At 46.8% G+C, this 24,048-nt stretch overlaps 1 protein-coding gene across 3 annotated transcripts in view; it reads left to right on the top strand.

The window, feature by feature from the left end:
- Positions 1-547: 547 nt before the first annotated feature.
- Ankrd29 (ankyrin repeat domain 29) overlaps positions 548-24,048 on the top strand; it is a 52,508-nt gene continuing 29,007 nt past the window's right edge. The window contains exons 1-4 of one of the 3 annotated variants that reach the window (XM_032885804.1): positions 548-641; positions 13,484-13,594; positions 18,078-18,176; positions 23,317-23,415. In XM_032885804.1, the coding sequence (XP_032741695.1) occupies positions 621-641; positions 13,484-13,594; positions 18,078-18,176; positions 23,317-23,415 (330 nt within the window). In that variant the 5' untranslated portion in view covers positions 548-620. Of the gene's footprint in view, positions 642-13,483; positions 13,595-16,484; positions 16,590-18,077; positions 18,177-23,316; positions 23,416-24,048 lie in introns of those variants that run through there. The other 2 variants (XM_032885805.1, XM_032885806.1) reach the window with 2 other exon arrangements.

The following is a 24,048-nucleotide window of genomic DNA, read 5'->3' on the forward strand; positions in this document are numbered from 1 at the left end:
GAAGAACTCTCTGAAACCTATGTGAAGTGTGATGCTTGTGTGAAGGGGATCCCGTGTGAGCGTGGACACTGGTGTGGGAGACAGTGTGGACATTGTCCTGGGTGCTTATGCGCACAGTGTGTACATGTTTTATGGGAAGGGAGTTAAGGGGATAGGATGTCCGAGTGGAGTGCACGCTGGGTGCAAAGTGTGGAGAACTCAGTGTGAAATATGACATTGGTGTGGACGGTATCCTAGGCGTGGAGCGTGGAGAACTCTACGTGGAAGCTGTCTGTGGAGCGTGGCATTGGTGTGGAGAGTCTTCTGGACGCTGAGTCTAGAGAACTCTGTATGTGGAAGCCGTCTGAGGAGCGTGACGTGAGTGTGGAGAGTGGAAGTGCACGCGGAGCTCGCACGCGGAGCCCGGGCTGTTCTGTGTGCCCGCGGGCTGAGGAGAGTCAGCCAGGGCAGGCGGGGGGGGGGGGGCGGTGTGCGAGCGCCAGCCTGGCCGCCCCTGCGCGTACCCGGGCGCCGCCCTGTCTGTCAGCGACCGCGGGAGCGCGCGGGGCCGCCCCTCTGCGGCGGGCGGGCGGGCGGGCAGGCCGAGATTGCGGGGACCGGCGGGCGGTGTCGCCGCGGACATGTGCAGGATGTCCTTCAAGGTGAGCGGCACAGCGCGGGCCGGGAGGGCAGGCTCGGGCGGCTCCACCGCGCGCTTCGCTGCGGCTTTCCGAGCTTTCCGCCAGGGTCGAGTGAGCCCCGAGGGGCGGCCGGGACTGTCGCCTTAGTAACAGGCCGCGGCTGGGGAGAAGCGGGTGGAGGTCAGGGCTGCCCTACAGCATCCCCAGGCAAGCAGGCAGGCCCTCAGGATCCTCCCTCACCCGCTGCCTCCTCAGAGCTCTCCATCTGCAGGGCGGAAGTACTTTTGATCATCAGACTTCCGTGGCCAAAGGACTCCTGTCTTTTTAAAGAGTTCACTCATTAAAGTCGTTCCATTTAATCCCCACACTCAGGATGAAAGTTGGATTCATCGATTTGCCCTGGCTGGAAGGTTTTTAATAAAAACAATAGTCAAGTGGATTGAATATTTAAAATGTTTAGTGTTGAACCAGTCTTTAGGGAGGCCTTTGGAATGATACTCTAATGTGCTCTCCTCCTCCTCCTCCTCCTCCTCCTCCTCCTCCTCCTCCTCCTCCTCCTCCTCCTCCTCCTCCTCCTCCTCCTTTACTTTCTTCTCTATATTTTCTCTCTCTTAACAATCCTCTCATCATTTGTAGCTATAAAGCTATGGTGTTAAAATCCCTGTGCATCAAACTCCAAAGCCCAGCCTCTTCCTTTGAGCAGAGGAATGACTGAATGAGATGTGCATGTCAGAGAGACACTGGCTCCCGCTGGAGAAGAGGCAGGGTAGGGAGACCATGACAGCAGAAGGATGTTATGGTTAGCTAGTGGGTCCGGAGGTCCAGATGGAGGAGTTGGGGTGTATGTAATATAGTCAATAGATTGTGTGAAATCCTTGGAGAATTAATAAGAACATAATTAAAATTTTTAAAAATTGAAAGAAATGGATTCAGGTCAGAGTATAGGCAAGGAGAATGGAAGGAATCAGACTACTAACTTAAGATTTGTCTCAGGTGGCAGAACTTAGTAACCGATGTTACTCGTGGGTAGGCAAGGCAAGAGAGACAGTGGTGAAATGTTGGTCGGAATACAGCTAGAGCACAAATGGGAGTCTGTGCTGATGATATCCGCAGTGGGAATTTAGCCAACGGAGATGAGATTTTGCAATGATCAGAATTACGTACAAGCTGAACTCAGGGCCGTTACTCTGTGAAGATCAAAATTTAAAATGAGGAACCGGGAATGCAGCTCAATGGTTCAATGGCTCGTTCAGGCTGTAACTTCAGTGCTCAGGGTGGGAGGCCAAAGGCAGGCAGAGTCCAGCAGCTCACTGGCTAGAGCGTCTCTCCTTGAGAGACCCTGTCTATGAGAAAGTGGGAGAGCAGTAGAAGACATGTGGCATTGACCTTTGACCTCTGAAACACGCACACTAAGCACGCTGTGTGAACACACGTCTTTTGGGGACCAAACTTAGCTTGTGAGCAGACAGGCACCACACATACACACATGCCACACATTAGATGACGATGACAATGGCGATGACGATGGTGATGATTTAGAATGAGCAGAATAAGAGAATCCTGATTCTCAGAAAACTGAGAACAAACAACCAGAGATGGGTGAGAAACAGCAGAAACATGTGTCATTAATCAAGCCAAGGCTCTTGTCTTTCAGTAAAAATGAAGACCTTGGAGTTAAATACCTCCAGGAATGTGAAGTAAGAGTGAGAAGGACCACTAGATCTCATAACAAAGCAGCCACTGGTGGCTTGCCGAGCAAGATTGCATAGCTCGCAAAGGGAAAAGTAGGTGGAGCCCACAAGTACAGGAAACTCTTTATTTGCTTTACGATGGTAGAGCATCCTTAAATGATAACAGGCAGATCCAGATGTCAGCAGGGCTTGAGGATGTCACTAACCATTGGGGACACGAAAATCAAAACCACATTGCAACCCTGTTTACCACCACTAGGATGACTAATTAGCAAATGTGTTGGTGAGAATGTGCAGAAGTCGGGACCTTTGTACATTGCTGAGAGGGATGTAATATGATGTGTCATGTTTACTTCGTTTTCCCATTTTTTGTATGTGTGCCCGTATCGTGTTTGCTTGTTTGCCCTGGAGGGGCGGGGGGCATGTGTCTGGGTGTGAGCGCAGATGTGTACTGGTGTACATGGAAGCCCAAGGTCAGTGTCAAAAGTCATACCTGATTGCATTGTCCTCTTATCCAATAAGCAAAACCTCTCAAGCAGACACGACTCTCATTAGTCTTACTAGCCAGCTTGCTGGGAGACCCCCCTTTCCGAGGCCATAACTGTGTGTGGACAGTCATTCCTCACACCGGCAGAGCAAGCACTTTGACTTCTGAGTCATCTTTCCTGCTCAAATGTGATTTCAAAAAAGTCTGGGGGTTGGGGATTTAGCTCAGTGGTAGAGCGCTTGCCTAGGAAGCGCAAGGCCCTGGGTTCGGTCCCCAGCTCCAAAAAAAAGAACCAAAAAAAAAAAGTCTGGTCTGTCTTCTAAAACTTTAAAACGTGGAATCACCACATGATCCAGTAATTTCACTCCTAGATACGTACCCGGTGGGAGTGAAAATCTGTCCACTCAAAGACCAGGTATACCCAGTCATAGCAATGGTGCTTGTAATAGCCAAAACTGGAACCACTGCAGATGTCCATCGACTGATGGTACAGTTTGTGTTGTAAATGACAGACTGGGAGGTTTAAACAACAGACACGTTTTTGCTTAAGTTCTAAGAGACGGGGAAGTCTGGGATCTAGGTGTTGGAGTGCTGGCTGAGATGGGGAAGTCTGGGATCGAGGTGCTGGAGTGCTGGCTGAGTTGTGTTCAGTGAGGCTGTTGTCCTTTCTTGTAGCTTGCCACTCACTCCCTGATGCCTCGCAGGACAGAAAGAGACAGCTCTGGTGTCTCTCCTCTTGATTTTCGTGCTGTGTAGGGAAGGGTGCACGCATGCTCATGTAGAGTTCAAAGGACAGCCTGCAGTTGGAGCTCTCTCCTTCCACCTTGTGGGTCCTGGGGCCAAGCTCAGGTTATCAGACTTGGCAGGCACCTTTGTCTGCTGGCCATCTGGCTGGCCTTCTTCCTTGTCTTAAAAGGTCAGTATAAATCCTCCTTTGAGTTATTTCCATCAGGTGTTTTGTTACAGTGACACCAAATGTAACTGCACAACGCAGATATTCAATCAAAAGAAGTGAGCTGTTAACGCATGCTGCAATGTAGGAAACTTGGACGCAGGGTAAGTGAAAGAAGCCAGACATACTGTGTGCTTGTGCGTAAATGAAATGTCTAGAATAGGTGAGCCCATAGAGACCCAAGTAGATTAGTAGTTGTAAGGGATAGGAGCAGGGAGGAATACTACTGTGTAAGTGGGTATGATGTTTCCTTGTGGAGAGCGATCAAAGGTTCTGAATGGATAGTAGTGATGGCTGTGCAACCAACCCCAACCCAAAAAAAAATAATGCATTCTTGAGAGGATCATATAGTATGCAAATTGTGTTTTAATCAGAATGGAAGTAAAAGGGACAACTGCAACGCGGAAGTAAAAGGGACAACTGCAACGCGGTGATCTCTGCAGGAGACAGAGATGAAGCTGCCAACAGTTCTCAACCTGTGGGTTGTGACCCCTTAGACAAACCTCTGTCTCCAAAACTGTTTGCATTATGATTCATGAGAGTAGTAAAATTACAGTTATGAAGTATCAATGAAATAATGTTGTGGTTGGTCGTCTGCCCAGCATGAGGAGCTGTAGTAAAGGGTCGAAGCATTAGGAAGGTTGAGAGCTCTCGAGGGATGAAAAATGGGGCCTCTTCCAGGGGGACTAACGGAAAGGGGGAAGTTGAAGCCCAGTTGGAAGGAAGCTGAGCATGGCATGACGTTTTCTAAAATAAGTTGTTCCGGACTTGGGGTAAGTGAGAAGGAAGCTTCTGGGCTGGGGCGGTGGCTTGTCTTACAAGCATGGGGACCTGAGTTCTATCCGCGGCCAGGCATGTGGCAAAGGCTTGTAATCTTAGCACTGAGGGAGCAGAGACAGAGACAGGCAGTCCCTGAGGGTGGCTGGCCAGTCAGCCAGGTGTCCTGGAGAGCTGCCGGCCAATGAAAGGCTCTGCCTCAAAGAAAAGGATGGATGGCATCTGAGAAATAACAGCCAGGACACATACGCACGAACACACACACACATGCATGCACACACATGAATGCATATGCACATGCGCGCACACACACATGTACAGGCATGCACATATGCACGCATACACACACACATGCATACACATGTACACACACATACACACACACATACACACACACACACACACACACACACACACACACACACAGAAGCTGCCTGGCAGATTAGGTGGCAGCTACTGGGTGAGGTGAGGTAGAGGATTATAAAGTGGGCTGGAGATCCTGTATATCCTCTCCAGCATCTAGCCTGACCTAGACCATTACAGAAAACCAGGCTGTATTATGTATTATGTATTGTACGATTAATGAAAACAGAGGTCATGAATTTGAAAGAGAACAAAGAGCAAGGAGGGGGTGGTGTGGGAGGAAATTACGTGGGAATATTATAATCTCAAAAAAAAAAGAAATAATTTTTAAAAAGCAGATGCTAGAGTCTTGAAGGAACAGAGATCTGTGCACCTGAATGGAAGGACAGTGGTCTGGAAGCCAAATGGGTTCATTCTGTGCAGGAGCGAGAGAAGAGCCTGCCTCTACCAAGAAGGGGAGGTAGAGCAGAGAGAGAGAGAGAGAGAGAGAGAGAGAGAGAGAGAGAGAGAGAGAGAGAGAGAGAGAGAGAGAGAGAGAGAACACTCTGCTAGGAAAGGAAGCGTCAGGCCAGTCTAGACTATCTTAGCGCTGTTCCTCCTCCACCCCCATCAGATTACGTGTGTTAAGACACACCCAGCTCAGATAACTGCTGATAGTTTACTGAAACACTTAGGGAATTTTTAAGATATTTGTACCCTAAGCTATTTCTTTTCTGTGAGTAATTCACCTTTAAACTATGCTTCTTTTTCTACGGTTTTCATCTACACTCGGTAACCGTGGTGAGAACCCCCAGGCCTAGACGTTATTTTCACATGAGATTAACATTATACCAGAGTCAGCAATGAATACAGCTGACAACACGCTGTGCTCTTTAATGACTTCACCGAGCATCTATTAACTTTAACTTGGGAGCCAGGGCTAACCTTTTTGTTTTCAGCCCAAGTTGTTGCAGGAGTTTTGTCTACACCACTCTGTGCTCCTGACTGGTCGCAGGTTCACACCCACCCAGGAGCTATCTCAGATCCAAGGATCGAAAACACACATACACACCAGTTATTCTTAAAATGTGTTGGCTAACTTAATGATTGGGCACTCTTAAACCTTCCCCTGCTACCCCAGGCCCAGTCGGGGAAGTGGCCAGTGGCCGCTTACCTGAAAAGTCACATGGCTGGATGGCTTTATCTTCTGCCTCTACTGTGTCTCCTTCCTCTTTCGAGTCCACCCAATTCTCCTTCATCCTTCCCACTAACTCTCAGTATCCTGCCCTGTGCTCAGCCATTGTCTACTGGTATCTTTATTGATACGTCAATAAACAGTTGGGGGCAAGGACCTTCAGGGTCAGTAAACACAGATTCCCCATGAAAGCATCAGAACCACCCTCTACACCAGGTCCCTGGGCCTCCAAAGCCCACACTGCATTGTTGGCTGCATCCGTGAGGGAGGGCAAGGCATTACATCACAGTCTGTGCCCTTGGTGTTGAGCTGGGATCACTGCATGTGGCTGTGTGCATCTGAACCTCGTGGGCCCCTTCCAAGCTCCATTATGATGCCATTCTACTGTCTGCAGTCACAGCAGGGCCTTGCATAGGGTAGTCAGGGTCTCTCCCACTGAGCTCCACCCCAGCCCTACTTACATCCGCTCCCCTCAGGTGCCAACTTGCCTCCAGAAATCTACCTTTCCTAACTGGTGATTGGCAACTTGCGCTGACCTAGGAAATAGACACACATATATTCATTGTGTGCAGGCAAGTTCTGTGTCAACCACACACAGGCTAGAGTCATCGAGATGAGGAACCACCAGACTGGTCTGCCATCAAGCCTGTGGGAAGGGCGTTTTCTTAACTGATGGTTAATGTGGGAGGGAGGGCCCAGTCCGTTGCGAGTGTAGCATTCCTGGGAAGTAGTCCTGGATGTTATAAGAAGGCCGGTGGAGCAAGCCAGTAAGCGGCACTCCTCCATGACCTCTGCTTCAGTTCCCATCCTGACTCTTGTCAACAACAGACTTGTTAACTGAAAGTATAGATTAAATAGTCCCCTCCCCAAGTTTCTTTTAGTCGTCGTATTTTCTCACAGCAGTAGAAAGATAACTAAGACACAGTGTAAGACTAGTAAGACTCAGACTTTTCACTGTTTTGTATTGTTCTTGGTGGTAGTGGTGAGGGTGTGTGTGTGTGTGTGTGTGTGTGTGTGTGTGTGTGTGTGTGTGTACAATAAGGTCCGTTGATTTTAGTACATCAGCTTTTAGCTTTAAAACTTCTATTTCAACTACTCAAGTATTGGCTGAGATTAAGAGCCTTACTCAGCTGGGGATGAGGAAAGTTTGTGGTTAGAGAAAACATCACTGCCAGCTCAGTAGAAGTCTCTGGAACTTTCTTGAATGAGTCTTAGCAAGGAAAATGAAATATCTCAGTACTGAGTTTTATGATCATAGCTGAAGCCAGCCATGCCCAAGCTAGAGAAGCACAGGGATCATGTGCTTCATCCAAGCCCCCCAAACATGACCTCATAAGGAACTCCAGCCCACCATTACTTTTCAATTACATAGATAAACCACAGGAAAATAAATAAACAGAAGTAAGTGTTTTAACCTGGCATATAATTCATCCATCTAAAGTGTCGTCTTTTTATTTCCTTTATTTTTAATAGAGATTCATGCGTGTACAGTTGTATGGCTGGAAAGTCCAGGAGGAGAAGGAGAAAGGAGAGATAAAGGAAAGATGAGAAGGGGGAGAGAGACCGAGAGATGCAATGTCTCCCTCAAAGGCTGTAGGACTTGCCTGGCCCTCTCCACACCTTTCATGGTTCTGTGCAGAGAGAGGGTATTTGGGACTTATCCGAGCTTTGTGGTTTCTGTAGACTCCCCAATGAAAAGAAAGTTGGGGGAACTTTCTGCCTTGGCAATAAAGGAGACTGGAGGGAGAGTAGAAGGGTCACTGAGGTCACCGCAGTCTTATTCCTTTCTGTCTACCAAAGAGGTTGTGGACAGCAGAACAGTGCAGTGGTTCACAAAGCGGGCAGCCAGAAGCAGCAGCCTGTTGGGCGCTAAAGTCTGGCTTGCCGTTTCTCTCTTGCCTTGTCTGAAAGGCACGTAATGGCGCCCATCTCTCTGGGCTGTGCTGAGGATTAAGTGGGGTCTCTGCAGACAGCATACCGTGTGGGACAGAATGTGTACTTCATAAGTGTTCACTCAAGACGCCTGGCCTGTACTCAGTGTGCGGCCACAGCGCCTGCCTGGGGAGCACACTCCCATTTCTACTGGGATGCCGCCATAGGCAGTTGGAACTTAGCATGTCCAAAACCTGTCACTCCCCTGTTTCCTAAGCGACAGCCACAGTGCCAGAAGCCTAGGAGTCACTACCCTCTCCACTCTGCTTCCTAAGATGTCTTCAGTGTCCCCGTTGCATTCCCCCAGCATGCTCTCCTGCCTTCCACACCGCAGTGTCGTCGAGCTCCTCACTCAGTCTCCATGACGAGTCACTGGAACTTTCCTTAAATGCATGGCAGATCTTTCTCACCTCCAAACAGACCCTTGACTCCCAGTCTAAGTTGTGTGTGTGCTTGGCCCTAGGTCTCTGGTCCCCTGACCCCCATAAGCTCTTTCCTTTTGTCCTCCTCACAGCTTCCACTCTGCCCTTTTGGGAGTGATGCTGGGGCAGCCATCAGGCAGCAGTGGCCATTATCTGGTCCCAGTTTTCACCATGAGCAGTTGCACACCTCCTTCAACCTCTACGATCGATCGGGCCTGTTGCCTGGGTTTATTTTCCTGTGAGGCTGTAAACCCTTTGTAAGCAGAGGTCAATGTTACACTGCATCTCTGTTTCTGATGGCTCCCCAGCCCTGGCACATGCTAATGAGAAAGTATGGGAGTTGCTTGGACGAGCATACCAAACCCTAGCTGTGCACTTGTAGATAGGACTTCTTGAACACACAAAGTACATATTCGTGTGCTGTCTCATTTAGTTCTCCAGGGCAGGACAAAGGCCCTGTATTGTTATCTCTGCCCCCGTTTTACCGGGATCAGGAGACTCTATGACATCACTTAAGACACAGAGTTGGGAAGTGGCTCAGACGCCAAACTAGCTCTTCCCTGTCCCAGATCACCTGCTCTACCCAACCTTCCTCTGCCTCTGTCCCAGATCACCTGCTCTACCCAACCATCCTCCTCCCTGTCCCAGATCACCTGCTCTACCCAACCATCCTCTTCCCTGTCCCAGATCACCTGCTCTACCCAACCATCCTCTGCCTCTGTCCCAGATCACCTGCTCTACCCAACCATCCTCTTCCCTGTCCCAGATCACCTGCTCTACCCAACCTTCCTCCTCCCTGTCCCAGATCACCTGCTCTACCCAACCATCCTCCTCCCTGTCCCAGATCACCTGCTCTACCCAACCGTCCTCTTCCCTGTCCCAGATCACCTGCTCTACCCAACCGTCCTCTGCCTCTGTCCCAGATCACTTGCTCTACCCAACCGTCCTCTGCCTCTGTCCCAGATCACTTGCTCTATCCAACCGTCCTCTGCCTCTCAGACAATCGAGCCCTGTGGGGAATGAAACGTTTATAGCTTTTTACTAAACTCATCATCTAGCATCTTGGAAACTAGTCTGAACAGTCTAACCAGGGAGAGAAACCACCCTAAAGAGAGAAAGAGGCCCTGGCCCCAAAGCTCGCTCTGACCATAGACATTTGCTGTTTACAGGTGGTTTCTCCAGGTATTCATGGTTCAAGTGAAGCAGCAAAGTCACTCAAAAAAATGTTATTCTTGTGTGTGTGTGTGTGTGTGTGTGTGTGTGTGTGTGCCTGTGCCTATGTGTGTGCCTGTATGTGTGTGTGCCAGTATGTGTGTGTGTATGTGCCTGTGTGTGTGCCTGTGCCTTTGTGTGTGCCTGTGTATATGTGTGTGTGCCTGTGTGTGTCCCTGTGTGTGTGCGCCTATGCCTGTGTGTGTGCCTGTATGTGTGTGTGCCTGTATGTGTGTATGTGCCTGTATGTGTGTATGTGTGTGTGTGTGCCTCTGTGTGTGTGTGCCTGTATGTGTGTGTGCCTGTATGTGTGTATGTGTGTGTGTGTGTGCCTCTGTGTGTGTGTGCCTCTGTGTGTGTGTGTGTTTGTGTGTGTGTGCCTGTGTGTGTGCCTGTGTGCGTGCCTGTGTGTTCTCATTTTAGGAAAAGCCTGCAGGTACTCCATGATGGCTCTGAAGCATCCACTCAGTTCTCCCGCCCCTGCGTCACCTTGGCCTTGTGCAATCTCTATTAGAAGGGCATTATCTCATGATCTGTTATTCATACCAAACCTGCCTGCTATGGCTTCCCTAGGGTAGCAGCAACTGCAACAAGTTAGACACAACATGGGGCAGATGTAGGAGGCTCTGGTGTGAGCACTGTGGCACAGGTTAGCTTGAACTCTCAGGAGAGTCAAATGTATGCCTTCAGGGAAGGCAAATGATTAGCCTGGGATCTGAGCCCCCCCCCCCAACCCCGGAGGGAGCCAGGAAACTATTCAAAGCATGTTCGTAATCTGCCTATCACTCTCCACTTCGCTTCTCCATCAGGTTGGCACCGCACACTGGCTTGTCTGCACTGAAAGGCCTCAAATGAAACCCTTGCGCCAGCGGACGTTGTCATCGTCTGTCATCACTGCATGCTCACTGCGCGTGGCTCTCTCGAGGAGCTAGGGTAACGGTGCTGTCCTTTTACCTTAGGGAAGCACTGTGTTTAATACAATTTGGTGCCCAGGCCTTTATTCAAGACCTACTACTCCCTCAAGAAATAACCACGAGAAATTATAAGCCCTTTATATTCTGTTTTCCTATACATGTTTACGATAAGTTTTAAAACTAGACATAGTAAAGATTAGTGACAAAAATTAATACCGTAGAACAATTATAATGGAATACTGTAATAAAATTCACTACTTTGCTCTTTGGGTGCTGTGGCCAAGTAAAGTAAGAGCCGCCCAGACACAGCACAGTCAGAATCACCAGTGAGGTGGCTAAGTGAGAGAGGGCAGGAATGTCTGGCACATGCAGTATGATACACTGGACGAAGGAATGAGCGCATCCCGGGCAGGAAAGAGAGTGCGGACGTCGGCTCACTACTGAAAACAGTGTTTACTTAACACTTAGGGGTTGCTTGTATCTTCATACCAGAGTTGACTGTGGGGTAACTATAACCGCAGACAATCAAATCACAGCTAAGAGGGACGACCACATGGCTGCTAGCCTTCACTTAGTAATAGATTGTAGGGTTATGTGTGGGTCCCGTGTCTGCTCCACCACAGGGCTCAGTTCCTTTCTGTAGAGAAGCCGCGGGTGGGGAAGTATGAGATACGGTCAGAGCTGGCTGGGAGGGGTGTGGGGGTGTGGGTAGCGGTGTGGGTGGGAGTGTGGGAGGTGAGATGGTGGGGGTGGTGGGTAGGAGAGTGGGGTTTCCCTGGCCTGCAAGGAGGCCGCGGCTGTGGGGTTCTCCGGCTCTTGGGCATCCAGGTGCCCACTGAATGCTGCAGAATTGCTGAGAACGGAGTAGGGACCTGCGGGGCTGGATCTAGTCCGGGGCGAAGGGGAAAGAAGGGGAGCTCTGGCTGGTCCCATGGGGAGAGTTCTTGGCTTCTGTGGTGGGCTTTAGCTTGGCGTGGCTGGGAGTGCAGGGAAGTCTTCTACGGGAGATTAGATGGTAGCTCTGTGAGTGAAGAGCTTCCCTGTGGCTCCCCATGGCGGATTCCGATGAAAAGAGGCAGTCCATGGTTTTAAGACATGTATTGTCATGGCGGAAAGTGGATGAGTAAAACCGTACCCCACTTCTCAGAGTGGGCCTGAGATTAAATACCTTTTGCAGAGAGGGGTGCCTGGGAAGGAAAGTTCATTGGCTAAGCCTCCAGGCCTTTGGGTACCTCGTTATAATGGAGATCTGTATTGTGCCTACGTCATGTCCTCTACCTGTGGAGGGGCTTGGGGCATTGCCCTTACGTGACTGATGGTCACAAATCTGTGGAAAGCTGTGGGCCAGTGACCAGCCTGGTTTCCTGGGAGTCAGGCAAAACACCTATCATCCCTTGAGGGTCACGGGGTTTCAAGCCTTAGCTCAACCGGGAACCAGATTGCCTTTTACAGTCCCAGAATAGATGATTTGATAAATGGTCTTAGATGGTTCTAAGATGAACACTAAGACAGCTAGTGTCATTCGTCAATATAATCCTAGGAGACTGTCATGGTATAAACAGCTTGTCATTGACCAAAATGTTATTCGGCATGTGACTGTATTTAAAGGATATTTTTAAATGGGCTTTTGCAGTCAGAGTGATCTCTTTACACATTCCCCAAATCATTTTATTAGATAATGTGAATACCATAAAATGTCCTGAGAGCAGCAGCATTCTGTCATAGTACTAAAACTTGGAATATAATTTGTTTTATTACTTTAACTTCATAAAGAAAATGAGCACTATTAGCATTTATGGTATAGTAGTGTTGCATACCTTTCCTGCATATGTTCATCCCACATTGGAGACTGAGGACAGACCAAAGAAAGAGTTCTACCCAGGTCTAGTGTAGTGAACCAATGAATTACGGGGATTGCTTATAAGAGCATGAGTGACTGAATAGCAGCTTCATCCTTGAAAAGCCCACCCCAGTATGGGCAACAGTCCTAGAAAGCTGCCTCCCTGGAGCTCCCTGAACAGCAGGACTGGCAGGGGCTCAGCTGGCAAGAGAGCTTCTTTTCCTCAGCAATTAGTATACCTTGAAACCTTGGGGAAGAAGTCATGTGAATCTTGTAAGTTTTAGGAACTTCCTGAGATCTTTAAGTTTGTTTACTTCTTGAGCCTTCTGAGTTTTCTTCCAAGAGTGTTTCAGTTCAGAAGAAAAAAAAACAGTAGTGCCTATTTATTAGTCTACTTCAATATCTCTTCCCCCCCCCTCAACTTGAAGGCATGTATTTTGATCTCTATCTAAAGCAAAAGGAGACAATGACTCCCATGAGCCCAAGTACTTTGGACTCAGATACAAAATAGCATTCTCTGCCCAAAGACCCTAGTTCTCACCCAGCACTTCTGGCAAGTTCCAGTTGAAGGGGGGAAAAAATTAGGTGGAAAGAAAGTAAATTGCCTACCCCAATAGCTGGAATTGGCTAGAAAATGTTGTGAACACAAAGAAGGTGCCACTAATCTCCTTCTGGGGGTAAGGAAAGGAAGTGATTTTGCTTCACATACAAGGAAAGAGTTATTCTGAATGTTCTGGAAAGGAAATGGCATCTGGGCAGAACTTTGTCCTTCTAGGATGGGAAAAATTCATTTCAAGTTTAAAGGAAACTGTGAACAAAGACCCAACAGAGGCAGGAAGGCAAGACTTTAGGGGAGGTAAGGCGTCGGTTGTGCTGTGTCAGAGCATTGCTCTGCAGACAACTTTGGGCTCAGAGATCTACAGTAACTAAAATCCCTCTCACAGCCTGGAATTCCACAGCCTCATATATGGAGAGGAGGGCAGCCTTACAGATGATCGTCCTGGAAACGCCTTCCTCAGAACACTGTTATGTGTGTACATGGAAGCAGCCATGATCTCTGACTTCTATTTTAAGATCCTGTTTCTTTCCGATCTTGCAGAAGGAAACTCCGCTTGCCAACGCTGCATTCTGGGCAGCAAAGAGGGGAAACCTGGCCCTGCTGAGACTGCTATTAAACAGTGGTCGTGTGGACGTGGATTGCAGAGACAGTGTATGGAGGGCGTGGTACCTGCATGCCCAGAGCACGCCTTTGCACTCCTCAGGCATGAGCTCCTTGCAAATACGCTCCTTCGCTCGCTTGTGCACTTGTTCTTGTGTTTGCTTGTGTTCACCTTTTCCAAGAATCCTAAGGTACAGTGGTGGACCTAAAAACATAATGAGGAAGAGAACAGGAGGCCTCTGGCGTTGTGAATGAGACTTCCATTAAGATGCAGTTTGGCGAGTTCCAAGAATAAAAGGGCTGTTTACTACACAACTGTCAAAAAGAAAAAGATGAGGATAATTCAGAGCACATGTGGGCTCCCATGACTGTAGGAGTTGTGGTTTTAATACATGATACAAAAACTGAGAAATTGAAGCCTCTACCAGCCTTCTGTCCTTTCATTTTGGAAAAAGGGAAGATACCCTTTTTCCAAAAAGTGGTGAGCTAGAAAGGGAAATAAAACAGGGGCCACTACCAAGGTCACATCCCACCAAAAGTCCCTTCCCTTCCCCAGCTACCAGCCAGCAAGTCCCTGTGTTTAGCAAGACTTCACCACATCCCTGGGGACAAGGAGGTCCTCAAATAAGGAGATGGTTTTGTAGTTTGAAGCAAAATGTTCTCAAGGAGACTTACTGTTCTCCTTGAGGCAGGGTATGTCATCTTCAGCTCTGACAACAAATTTGCAAGTGAAACCCACGAGCAGTCCAAGAAAGAAATGGAAGGATTTGCCCCAGTTTGCTCACTGGGTTACCAGGGACATCCCGATCCATTCCTGTCTCTTCCTCTGTCTGCTCCTGGGTCCAGAATCTGAGTCCCAAGCAATGCCCCAGAAGCCTCCCTCCCTCTGACCTTCGGTTTGGCTAATAAAGCATCCACTGGAAGCCAAAGGTGGAGGAGAGTGGAGCGGTGGAGGCGAGTGGAAAGGTGGAGAGGCCAGCGGGCTCCCCGGTCAGCCTGGCGCTGGCTCTCACACTTGTCAGACCTATTTATTACATTACTTTTGTACTTTGTGCCTGGCCAGTCACAGAGCCCCAGAACTACACTGCCAGACCACTTCTTGTTGAATAGTTCCTTTATTAAATTCCCTCAGATTACCCCAATGTGAATATACTTACTATCTGTTCTTTGTCAGAACCCAGACTTACAGAGGACTCTGGGCATCTGTGAACTGTCATTCTGGTCTCAATGGACCAATTCCTGCCCCACACTGACCAGAATAATGGGGTAGAGGACTAGTTGCTGCCTGTGGTCTTTGCCTCTGACCATGCTGGTAACTGCTTTTCCTCTTTTTCTTTTCTTTTCTTTTTTTAAAGTCATTCCTGTTCAGACACTCCTGTGACACCCTCTGAGTTCCAGCTGAAAGTCACCCTGCTGTGCTCACAGACCCACCTTTCCCGGTACCTGCAGTGAGATTCAGAATAGACGTTTGACTACTAAATGAATATGTTTATAAATTATCCCTCTTAGATTAATTAGATAAATTAGCCCCTCTAGTGAGATGGCTCAGCAGGTAAGAGTGCTTGCCACCCAAGCCTGATTGTAAGGCCGAGTTTGATTCCAGGTACCCATAGAAGGCAGAAGGAAAGGACTGACTCCAGGAAGTTGTCATCTGACCTCCACATGTGTGCTCCACGATGTTCTCCCCACAGCACATGCACACCATACACATAGAGTAACAACAATAAATGAGATAAATTGTAAAATGAATGTAGTAGTTACTTAGTCAGAAGGTTTCTGGGAAAACAGTCTCTTAACATTTGGAGCACGTGTGAAGGATGGTGCTTCAGACCGCTTGCTGCTTTGAGAGGCCAGTCAGTGCTTCGGGGGACAAAGACATATGTGGAGACACTGCAGGCCTTTGTTCCTCTTGGAATGTCCTGGCTAGGCATCTGCTCTCTTGGGACACCTGGGCCTGGAATCTGCATCCCAGGATTGTTCTGGTGGTGACTGATCGGGGGCTGTCACTACTATTTAACCAAGATTTTAACTGAGTTTACAAGATTCTTGCAATCTTTTTTTAAACTTATTAATGTGTTTATTTTGCTGTCTTTTGTTTTGAGCTTTACTTCTTTTACATGCATTTATACATACTTTGTCCAAAACAAGTCAGTCTTGAAATATATTTTTTAACTTCAGTCAATAGAATAAAATACTCTCAACATTTCAGGATCCAAAACTCAGTCAAGCGTCTATGTTTTAAATATAAGGGAAATGTATATTGTATTATTATACCTTTTAATGCTCCTTCTCTATGGAACCAATCTTTGTTTCAATTGATCATGGTATGGAATTAAACATTATCTATAAAGGCATATTTTTATTATTTATTTTATTCATCTTTTCTTTAAAACAGATCAAACTAAAGCTTTTTTCTTCTCTTTTAAAGATCAATTTTATTTTTAAGGCTATTTTCCTGTTTGGGGTTGTTGTTTTGTTTTTTGAGATTTTTTTCTGCACAGTCCTGGTTGTTCTAAACTCCTCCTGTTGATCAGATTGACCTTGAACTCACAGATATCCACCTGCCTCTGTCTCCACCACCCGGCTATTTTTCCTTCCATGTACATGACAGCAAATACCCTTGAAGGCCAGAAAAAAAGGTGGGGTCAAGTCCCCTGAAGCTATAGAAACATGGGTCTTCTGTAATAGCAATATACTTTCTTTAAACACTGGGTCATCTCACCAGCCTCTTTTTTCTCTTTTAAATATCCAAAGTACATACTTGGTACTTTCTTCAGCTCATAGTTGACTTTTTTTTTTTTTTGAGAGCTGTGTGACCTGTGAGATATTTTTTCTTACATCTCATGTAAAAGGGTGTTATAGCCTGTTTACACAAATTGGCTCTAACCTGAGAGTCCTCTTGACGTGTTATAACAAAGTACTTTGGACTGGGTATTTTATTATACCCAGCAGAAATGTGTTGGTCATAACCTGTAGACTGGGAAATCAAGACCAAGGTGCTTGCGGGTTTGGTGTCCGCTCTTCATAACTCCTGAGCTCCTCACAGGTACACTAATCCCCCGTGGAAGGCAAGTCCCTCACATCTCAACCGTTTTCTATAAGGCCTCTGTCTTAACACCACCACAATGGGAATTAGATCCCAGCATGAATTTAGAAGGGCCACATTCAAACCACAGCACCAATGATTCCCCTATTTCCATTCTAAATAAAAGTTTCCCACATTCAAGAAGAAGATAGTGATAGTAAAATTGCCAACCAGGTCCTGAAGACTGTGGAGAAAAGGAGCTCGACCAAATGAATAAATAGAGAAACTACCATTAAATGACATCACACACCAAACATCTACAAAGCATTCCACTCAAACATCAAATATGCATTCTACCCAGCAGCACATGGAAGTTCTCTAAAACAAACCACATTCTGAGACACAAAACAACCTTTAAAAAATCAGAAAAAAATGAAATAACCCTATCTGACCACACAATGCAATAAAAGTTAAGGTCAACAGCAAAAGAATTTCCAGTAGCTACAGGATCTCATGGAAACTAACACATTGCTAAACAGTGAAGGGCCAAAGAAGACATCAAAACAGATTTTTAAAGTAAAATAAAATAGAAGTTGGTCGACTTTTTTGAGAAGCCCATGTCCATAGTTGAGAGTGATTTGTTCTTTTCCTGAGAATCTCTCTTTCCCTTATCTCCCATGCTTAAATCTTCTTTAAAATCTTTTCTAAATAAATTCCAACTCTTTTTCAATGAATAAATGAATGAAACTTAGGAAAGTTTTTGAGACCCAGACTCATTATGTAGCCCCTGGGAGCTTTGAACTCATGATTCCCCTTCCTCAGCCTCCCTACCTGGCTTCAACAAAAAGCAAGAAAACAATTTAAGATGCTTTTAGATTCAAATGCGTCTTCTGGACCTGATGTGGCTACTGCATTCCTGTGCTCACTGCATCAGTGGTGACCTGCACAGACCTGCACAAAATCAAGCCCACAGAGCCATTCAGCAGGCTGCAGTGCTTGGGTTCAATGAGTGACAGCACAAGGGATGGCAGAGGGCAGGGGCCCGCAGGGGATGTGTGTGGGGAAGGGAAATGGGACTCTGAAGGGAGAGAGGGAAAGGTCTGGGTGGAAATGATCAACTTACGTTGTAAATGTATAAGACAAAAATAAAACAATTTTCCAAACCATAGAGTAACATAGAGTACTCATCCTGCAGCGGTCTGGATCAGGGATCGTTCTGTGTGAGTCATAAATGAGAATGTCGTACCTCTGCTGGCTGAAATGCAACAGTGTTGTTTTCCTTGGACAGTTTCTAAAGCTGATGCATGGAAGTGAATTTGTATCCTTCGAATTCCAACCTTGGCCACCTACCCATTTGCTTGCTCCCGTCCAATCCCCATCATCACTCACTAGTGATGATGCCATTTGTCACCTGGGCATCTTTTGTGTGACGCTAAGCATCTCTGCGGTCCCTCTTGGGCTCCCTATCTGCCACGAGGGCATAACTGTTCCTCTCTCTCCTCCATGTAGCATGGCACCACACTTCTCATGGTTGCCTCCTATGCTGGCCACATAGACTGTGTGAGGGAGCTGGTTCTGCAGGGAGCAGACATCAACCTCCAGAGAGAGGTAAGTCAGGCTATGCCTGTGGATTAAACATATCCGGGATAAGAGATCTTTGCACTTTATGGTAATAAATTGCTTCTGAGGACAGAAGTCGCAGTTGCTTTGTTCCTATACCAGAGCCCATTGCAGAGTTTGTTTTTTTATTTGTTTGTTTTTATTTGTTTGTTTTTAACCTAAAATAAGCTCTGGGAATGTACCACTGTCAGCTGTATTCATCTGTTTGTGCTGCTATAACAGAATAACTGATGCTGGATATTTTTTTTTAAAGTAGAGGTTCATTTAACCTATAACTTTGAGGACTGAATATCTAAGATTCAGGAGATGCATATGCACCATGTACAGAAGAGACAAGGCACAATGCACTCTTACTTTCTTACAACCCATGCTTGTGAGAACTAACACACTCTAAGAGTTCAGCATGAACACATTCACAGACATACCCAATGACCTTGCTCTGTCGCCTATGTCTTAAAGGATCCAAGCCTTAGTATCCCCACACTAGACACTCAGCTCCTAGCACTGACTCTTTGGAAGACACATTCAGACCATATCTGATCCATACCAGGCACCACCCTTAAACAGTCATACATTTTTGTCTCCACCATGAATGAGTACATTTTTTATTCAGTGAATAAATGAATGAAACTTAGAAAAGTTTTTGAGACACAGACTCATTATGTAGCCCATGGGAGCCTTGAACTCATGATTCCCCTTCCTCAGCCTCCCCACCTGGCTTTAACAAAAAGCACTTGCGGTGAGATGCCATGGAATTTATAGGAATTTCCCAGATGTCCTGTATTTTTTTGTCTGCCACCTATTCATGAAGCTTAAATGAACAATTTGTAAATGAAACCACATTTACAAAGCTGTTTTCCACCTGGCCACGTATTAAGTAAGTTCTCCAAAAAAGTCCTGAAGGGTGACATTGAAGTAAAATGTGAGCCTCACACAATGTGAGCTCTCATCACAAGCGCGAACCTGGGGGCGTGGTCACACCAGAGTCCAGTCAGGGTACTTGAAGCAGCAAGATGGCTGGGGCATTTTAACACAGTCCTATCTGAGGAGACCATCTATGTTCCCAAGCTGACACAGGACCTGGTCTTACAGAGCTTTGCAGACAAGTGTCCCTGGTCACTCGAACCTGGGCATCCTAGGGACAGCTCCTAACCATAGTGGGCTCTTGATCTTGCTTCATCCGCCCTGATCCAGCCATCTGCCTTACCTCCAATAATCCCTCATCTACCTCTAAGCCTTATGGGCCCTGTCTGTAGACCATGAAAGAACACCCCACAGGCTATGGCCCTCAGCCTCGGTGGGGCTGGACTATTGAGACAGCAGTGTGAAGACCTCACAACCGGTCTTCTCACAGTCTTTGGGGCAGTCTGCATAACTAGGTCATTGTTTCAGACCATCTTTTCGCATCAGCAGCTGAAATAAAATTCCCATCTGGGATAAAGATATTTAAACCCATTTAGAAGAATATTTTAAAATTACCCTCACCTTTTCCTCTCTCTACAGTCCTTGTTTACTGTAACTTTAAAATGAAAAGCAGATTTTCTCTAAGAAAAAAAAATTCAGCCCAGATCTGCTTATTGAAAAATCTGATCCCAAAGCGTGGGTCCACGGTGTACCGAAACCTTCCTGAGAAAAGCAGAGGAAGAGAAACTGTGGGTTTCTAGCTAGCGTGTGGCTTTGTGGTTTTATATTTATTCATTCATTTAGTGGCTCAACTAAGCCAGCAGATGGAAACCTTGGTGACCTGAGAACAATAGCCCTTGGGGATTTCACATGCAGTCCAGACACAAACTGTGTCTCACATGAGGATGTTACAGAAGCTTCAGCAGTCCCTCCAGTTTTCCCAGCCCGTGCCAGCCTCGGGCAGTGCAAAGACCAAACCAAAGGGAGGCCCCAAAGTATTGCCTGCATCAGGAATCTTTGAAACACTGTGTCCCACTGTTAATCCATTTGAAACATTGTGTCCCCCTGTTAATCCATTTGCAGCCTCAGAACAGTTCCTTAGAACATGCCTAACCTTGTTTTCTTAAATACATAGAGCTTGCTAGAGAGACCAGCTGGAGGCCAACGGTTCTGAACAGCAGACATGGTAGAGACCCAGGAACCGTGGCTGATGGAGACCACCAGGAAGTTAGCCTGAAGCACTGGGCTTCAGGAGAGAAAGAGTGTTCACTGAAGACTGATTTCACATTTCAGAGTAAAGTTTAAATCCTACTAGGTAGGGATTACTATATTCATGTTCATGACTGATCTATATAAAAATTAGCTCAAATCACGGTGATAGTCATTTTTTAGTTAATGTATCAAAATCGACTGAAAAATAAATATTTTTTCTTTTCTTTTTTTTTTGGTTCTTTTTTTCGGAGCTGGGGATCGAACCCAGGGCCTTGCGCTTCCTAGGCAAGCGCTCTACCACTGAGCTAAATCCCCAACACCATAAATATTTTTTCTTAATAAAGAAAACACCAGAAAGAATCCTGGGTATTTTCTAGATTTCTTTTTTGGAAGCAAGTCTTGGACTCTGCCCAGGTTTCTTCATCAAAACCTCTTTACACATGTTCTAGAAGTTAGCAGCCTTCAGAGAACAGTGCACAGGCACTGCAGATTCACATCTGTGAGAATCACGGGAGGGAACCACCCATGGCTCCAGGCGGGCTCTGGGAGTGGCCAGGTGGTGTTACACAGCTGGAGATAGAGGATTAACTCTGCAAAGGTGTTAGCTCTCTGTGGGCATTGTTTCCCCATCCCACATGCTCCTGCCTTAGAATGATCAGTACGGTCCACAGGACCTGCTGTCCACCCTTAGCCTCATGCTAAGTCAGAATCTATTACCATAGGTTCCAGGTGAGCTGTGGAAACGGGGGTGGGGGGGGGGGGGTGGGGGGTGTGTCTCACAGTGCCTGGAGAAGTGTCTTGATTTCACCCAAAGCTCAGACTGTGGAAGTCATGGGCTGCGTCCTCCCTCCTCCTCCTCCTTCTTTCTGTAATCCCTCATACAGTGTATCATTATGACATTCACTCCCTCTCTCGTCCCCTCCCATCCCTGCTGCTGACCCCCTTTTCCCAGCTAGCTCCCATAATGAGCATCTTCATACAAATGACAGACATTGCCCACTGCTGAGCTAGGATAATTTAATTCACGTGACCCTATGATTCGGCACCAGTCTTTGAGTGGGCTTATAAAAGTCACTTTGAAGTGCTGCCTTCATTAGGGTTTTACTGCTGTGAAGAGACACCATGACCAAGGCAACTCTTATAAAGGACAACATTTAATTAGGGCTGGCTTACAGGTTCAGAGGTTCAGTCCGTTATCATCAAGGCGGGAGCATGGCGGTGTCCAGGTGGACATGATGCAGGAAGAACTGAGAGTTCTACATCTTCTTCTGAAGGCTAGCAGGAGAAGGCTGGCTTCCATGGAGCTGGGATGAGGGTCTTAAAACACACACTCACGGTGATACACTTCCAACAAGGCCACACCTCCAAATAGTGCTGCTCTGTGGGCCAAGCATATACAAACCATCACACAGGGTAAAAATACTATGTTTGGGATGGCTGAAAATGTGAACTTAGACAGTTACTGATTAATATTTCCACTTTTGAGAAATATTTTATACCCACTTCTGCTCTGACCGCCAGTTAGATAATTTATAGGAGAATTATTTCCATTCCTTTCCTTTTATTCCTTTCTTCTTTCTTTTCTCTCTCTTTTTTTTTCCTCCTCATTAATTGCTTTCTACTCTGGAGACTAAGTTCTGGAACCACAGTTCTCCAGAATTCTTCCATGTTTTGATTTATAATTTTCCCAAACACCGTTCCGAGTGTATTTGTTGTCTATCCCCATTATAGATCATCATGAACTGAACAGCTTAAAAACAACAGGAATGCATTACCTTGAAGATATGGAGGCCGGAAATCTATATTCAGACTGTAGGCAGGTCTTATTCCCCTGCAGGCACATCTGAGCCACACGTACCCCAGGATAACCTCTCCCATGCATGGATTCTGTAGATGATGGTGTTGAGGTATCAAGGGTGGACATGCCTGCTAGAGCCCACAGGGTGGCTGTCTTTCTCTGCTGCCTTGAGAGATGGTGGTACCACATTCCATGGCTGTGGCTACAGCTCTCCATCACTGTGGTCTCTTTGCCTCTCCTGTCAAATATTCCCCTTCATCAGTCTTCTTTTAATTATTTTACTGGAGTAAATATACATAAAGTTTACTGTCCTAACCGTTTTCATCTTAACCACTTTTAAATACATAGATAGGGTGGTGTGCACTCAATCTCAGAGCTGCGTGCACAACCACTGAGCGGCCATCTTGCTCAGTAACTCTTGCTGAGAATCTGTGCTCACTACACAAGGACTCTCTCTTCCTCCCTCCCCAGCTGCTAGCAACTGGCTCCCTACTGTCGGTAGCCATGAGTCTGAGTTCTTCAGACACCATCGTAGAAGCTAGCAGTGTTTGTCCTTGTGGGACAGGCTGATATCAAGCAACGAATCTTTACATTCCATCCATTTACATTTTACACCCCTGTGGTATGTCTTACTTTCCTTCCTTTTAAGCTAAATAATCAAAACAATCTTCCATTGTAGACAGTGCCGCTTACTCCTCCATTTATCTGCAGGAAGACATTTCCACTGTGGTGTTTCGTTGTTTTGTTTTGGCTTGGTTTGAATTTCTGAGATAGGGCACACTATTGTAGCCAAGGCTGGCCTCCAACTTTCACTCCTGCTGCTTCAGCCTCCTGCCTCCTGGGGCTAGAGTTGTACCTCAGTGGAAAGGGCACTGGCTGCTCTTCCACAGGACCCAGGTTCAATTCCCAGCACCCACATGGCAGCTCACAATGGTCCGTAACTCCAATTTCAGAATATGTACTATTCTGTCTTCCATAAGCACTGTACACATGTGGTGCACAGACAGATGCACAGACAAAACACCACACATACAAATATAAAGTTTTTAAAAAGAAAGAAAATTACAGCAAATCAAATATGGCCCTCTTGGAGCTAGGAAGTATCTGTTTTGTTTGAAAATTAATTTTGCTAAATGTTTTTTTAAAGCAATCCTCTCCCCGCCTCTCTCTCTCTCTCTCTCTCTCTCTCTCTCTCTCTCTCTCTCTCTCTCTCAGTCAGGTACAACTGCCTTGTTCTTCGCCGCCCAACAAGGCCACAATGATGTTGTGAGATTTCTCTTTGGTTTCGGAGCATCCACGGAATGTCGGACTAAAGTAAGAGAATTTGGGTCTTGAGTTGAATCACAAACGTTGGGGACCCCCGAGGTCTTGAGTCCACACCCCGTTGGGAACCTCCGACAATCATGCCATTCATTTTCACGTTATCTGTCACACAGACGTGTGCTTCTCCTGCTGGAAGATTCAGAAGCCTACGGGAGTGGCTTTCTCGGGGTTCTTTGTAGTGGTTCAGGGTTAGTCAGTCTTTGAGACCTTCCGAGCTTTGCACTGGGAGAGTTTCAAGGGGAATGCCTGAAGTTCTCCCCTGCACCATCCGATTTCTCTTCAGGGACGCCAAGCTTGGTGTCTCCAACCAGGACGCTAACCAGGACGCTCACCGGGTGTCTCTCTAACAGTCCAGTCCCTATTTCTGTGTTCTACTCTGTCTGCGTTCCTTCCAATACAGTGATGGGAGTTACCAGAGGGATAGCCTGGTCCTAGTGAGCCTGGGTTCTCTGGGATGGCATCTGGCAGGCGGCCTGCACTCATGGGCTCTCCTCAGAAAGACATGAGGTCAGACTGTAGGGCTCAGGGTCAGGCAGCTCTGGGCAGGGACTATGGTTCTTCCTTTAAAGCGGTTTTCATCCTCACTTTTCATGCTCAGATAAGAAAGCATGGTTCAAAACAGGA

The sequence above is a fragment of the Rattus rattus genome, chromosome 15 (assembly GCF_011064425.1).
Source record: "Rattus rattus isolate New Zealand chromosome 15, Rrattus_CSIRO_v1, whole genome shotgun sequence".
Classification (NCBI taxonomy): domain Eukaryota; kingdom Metazoa; phylum Chordata; class Mammalia; order Rodentia; family Muridae; genus Rattus; species Rattus rattus.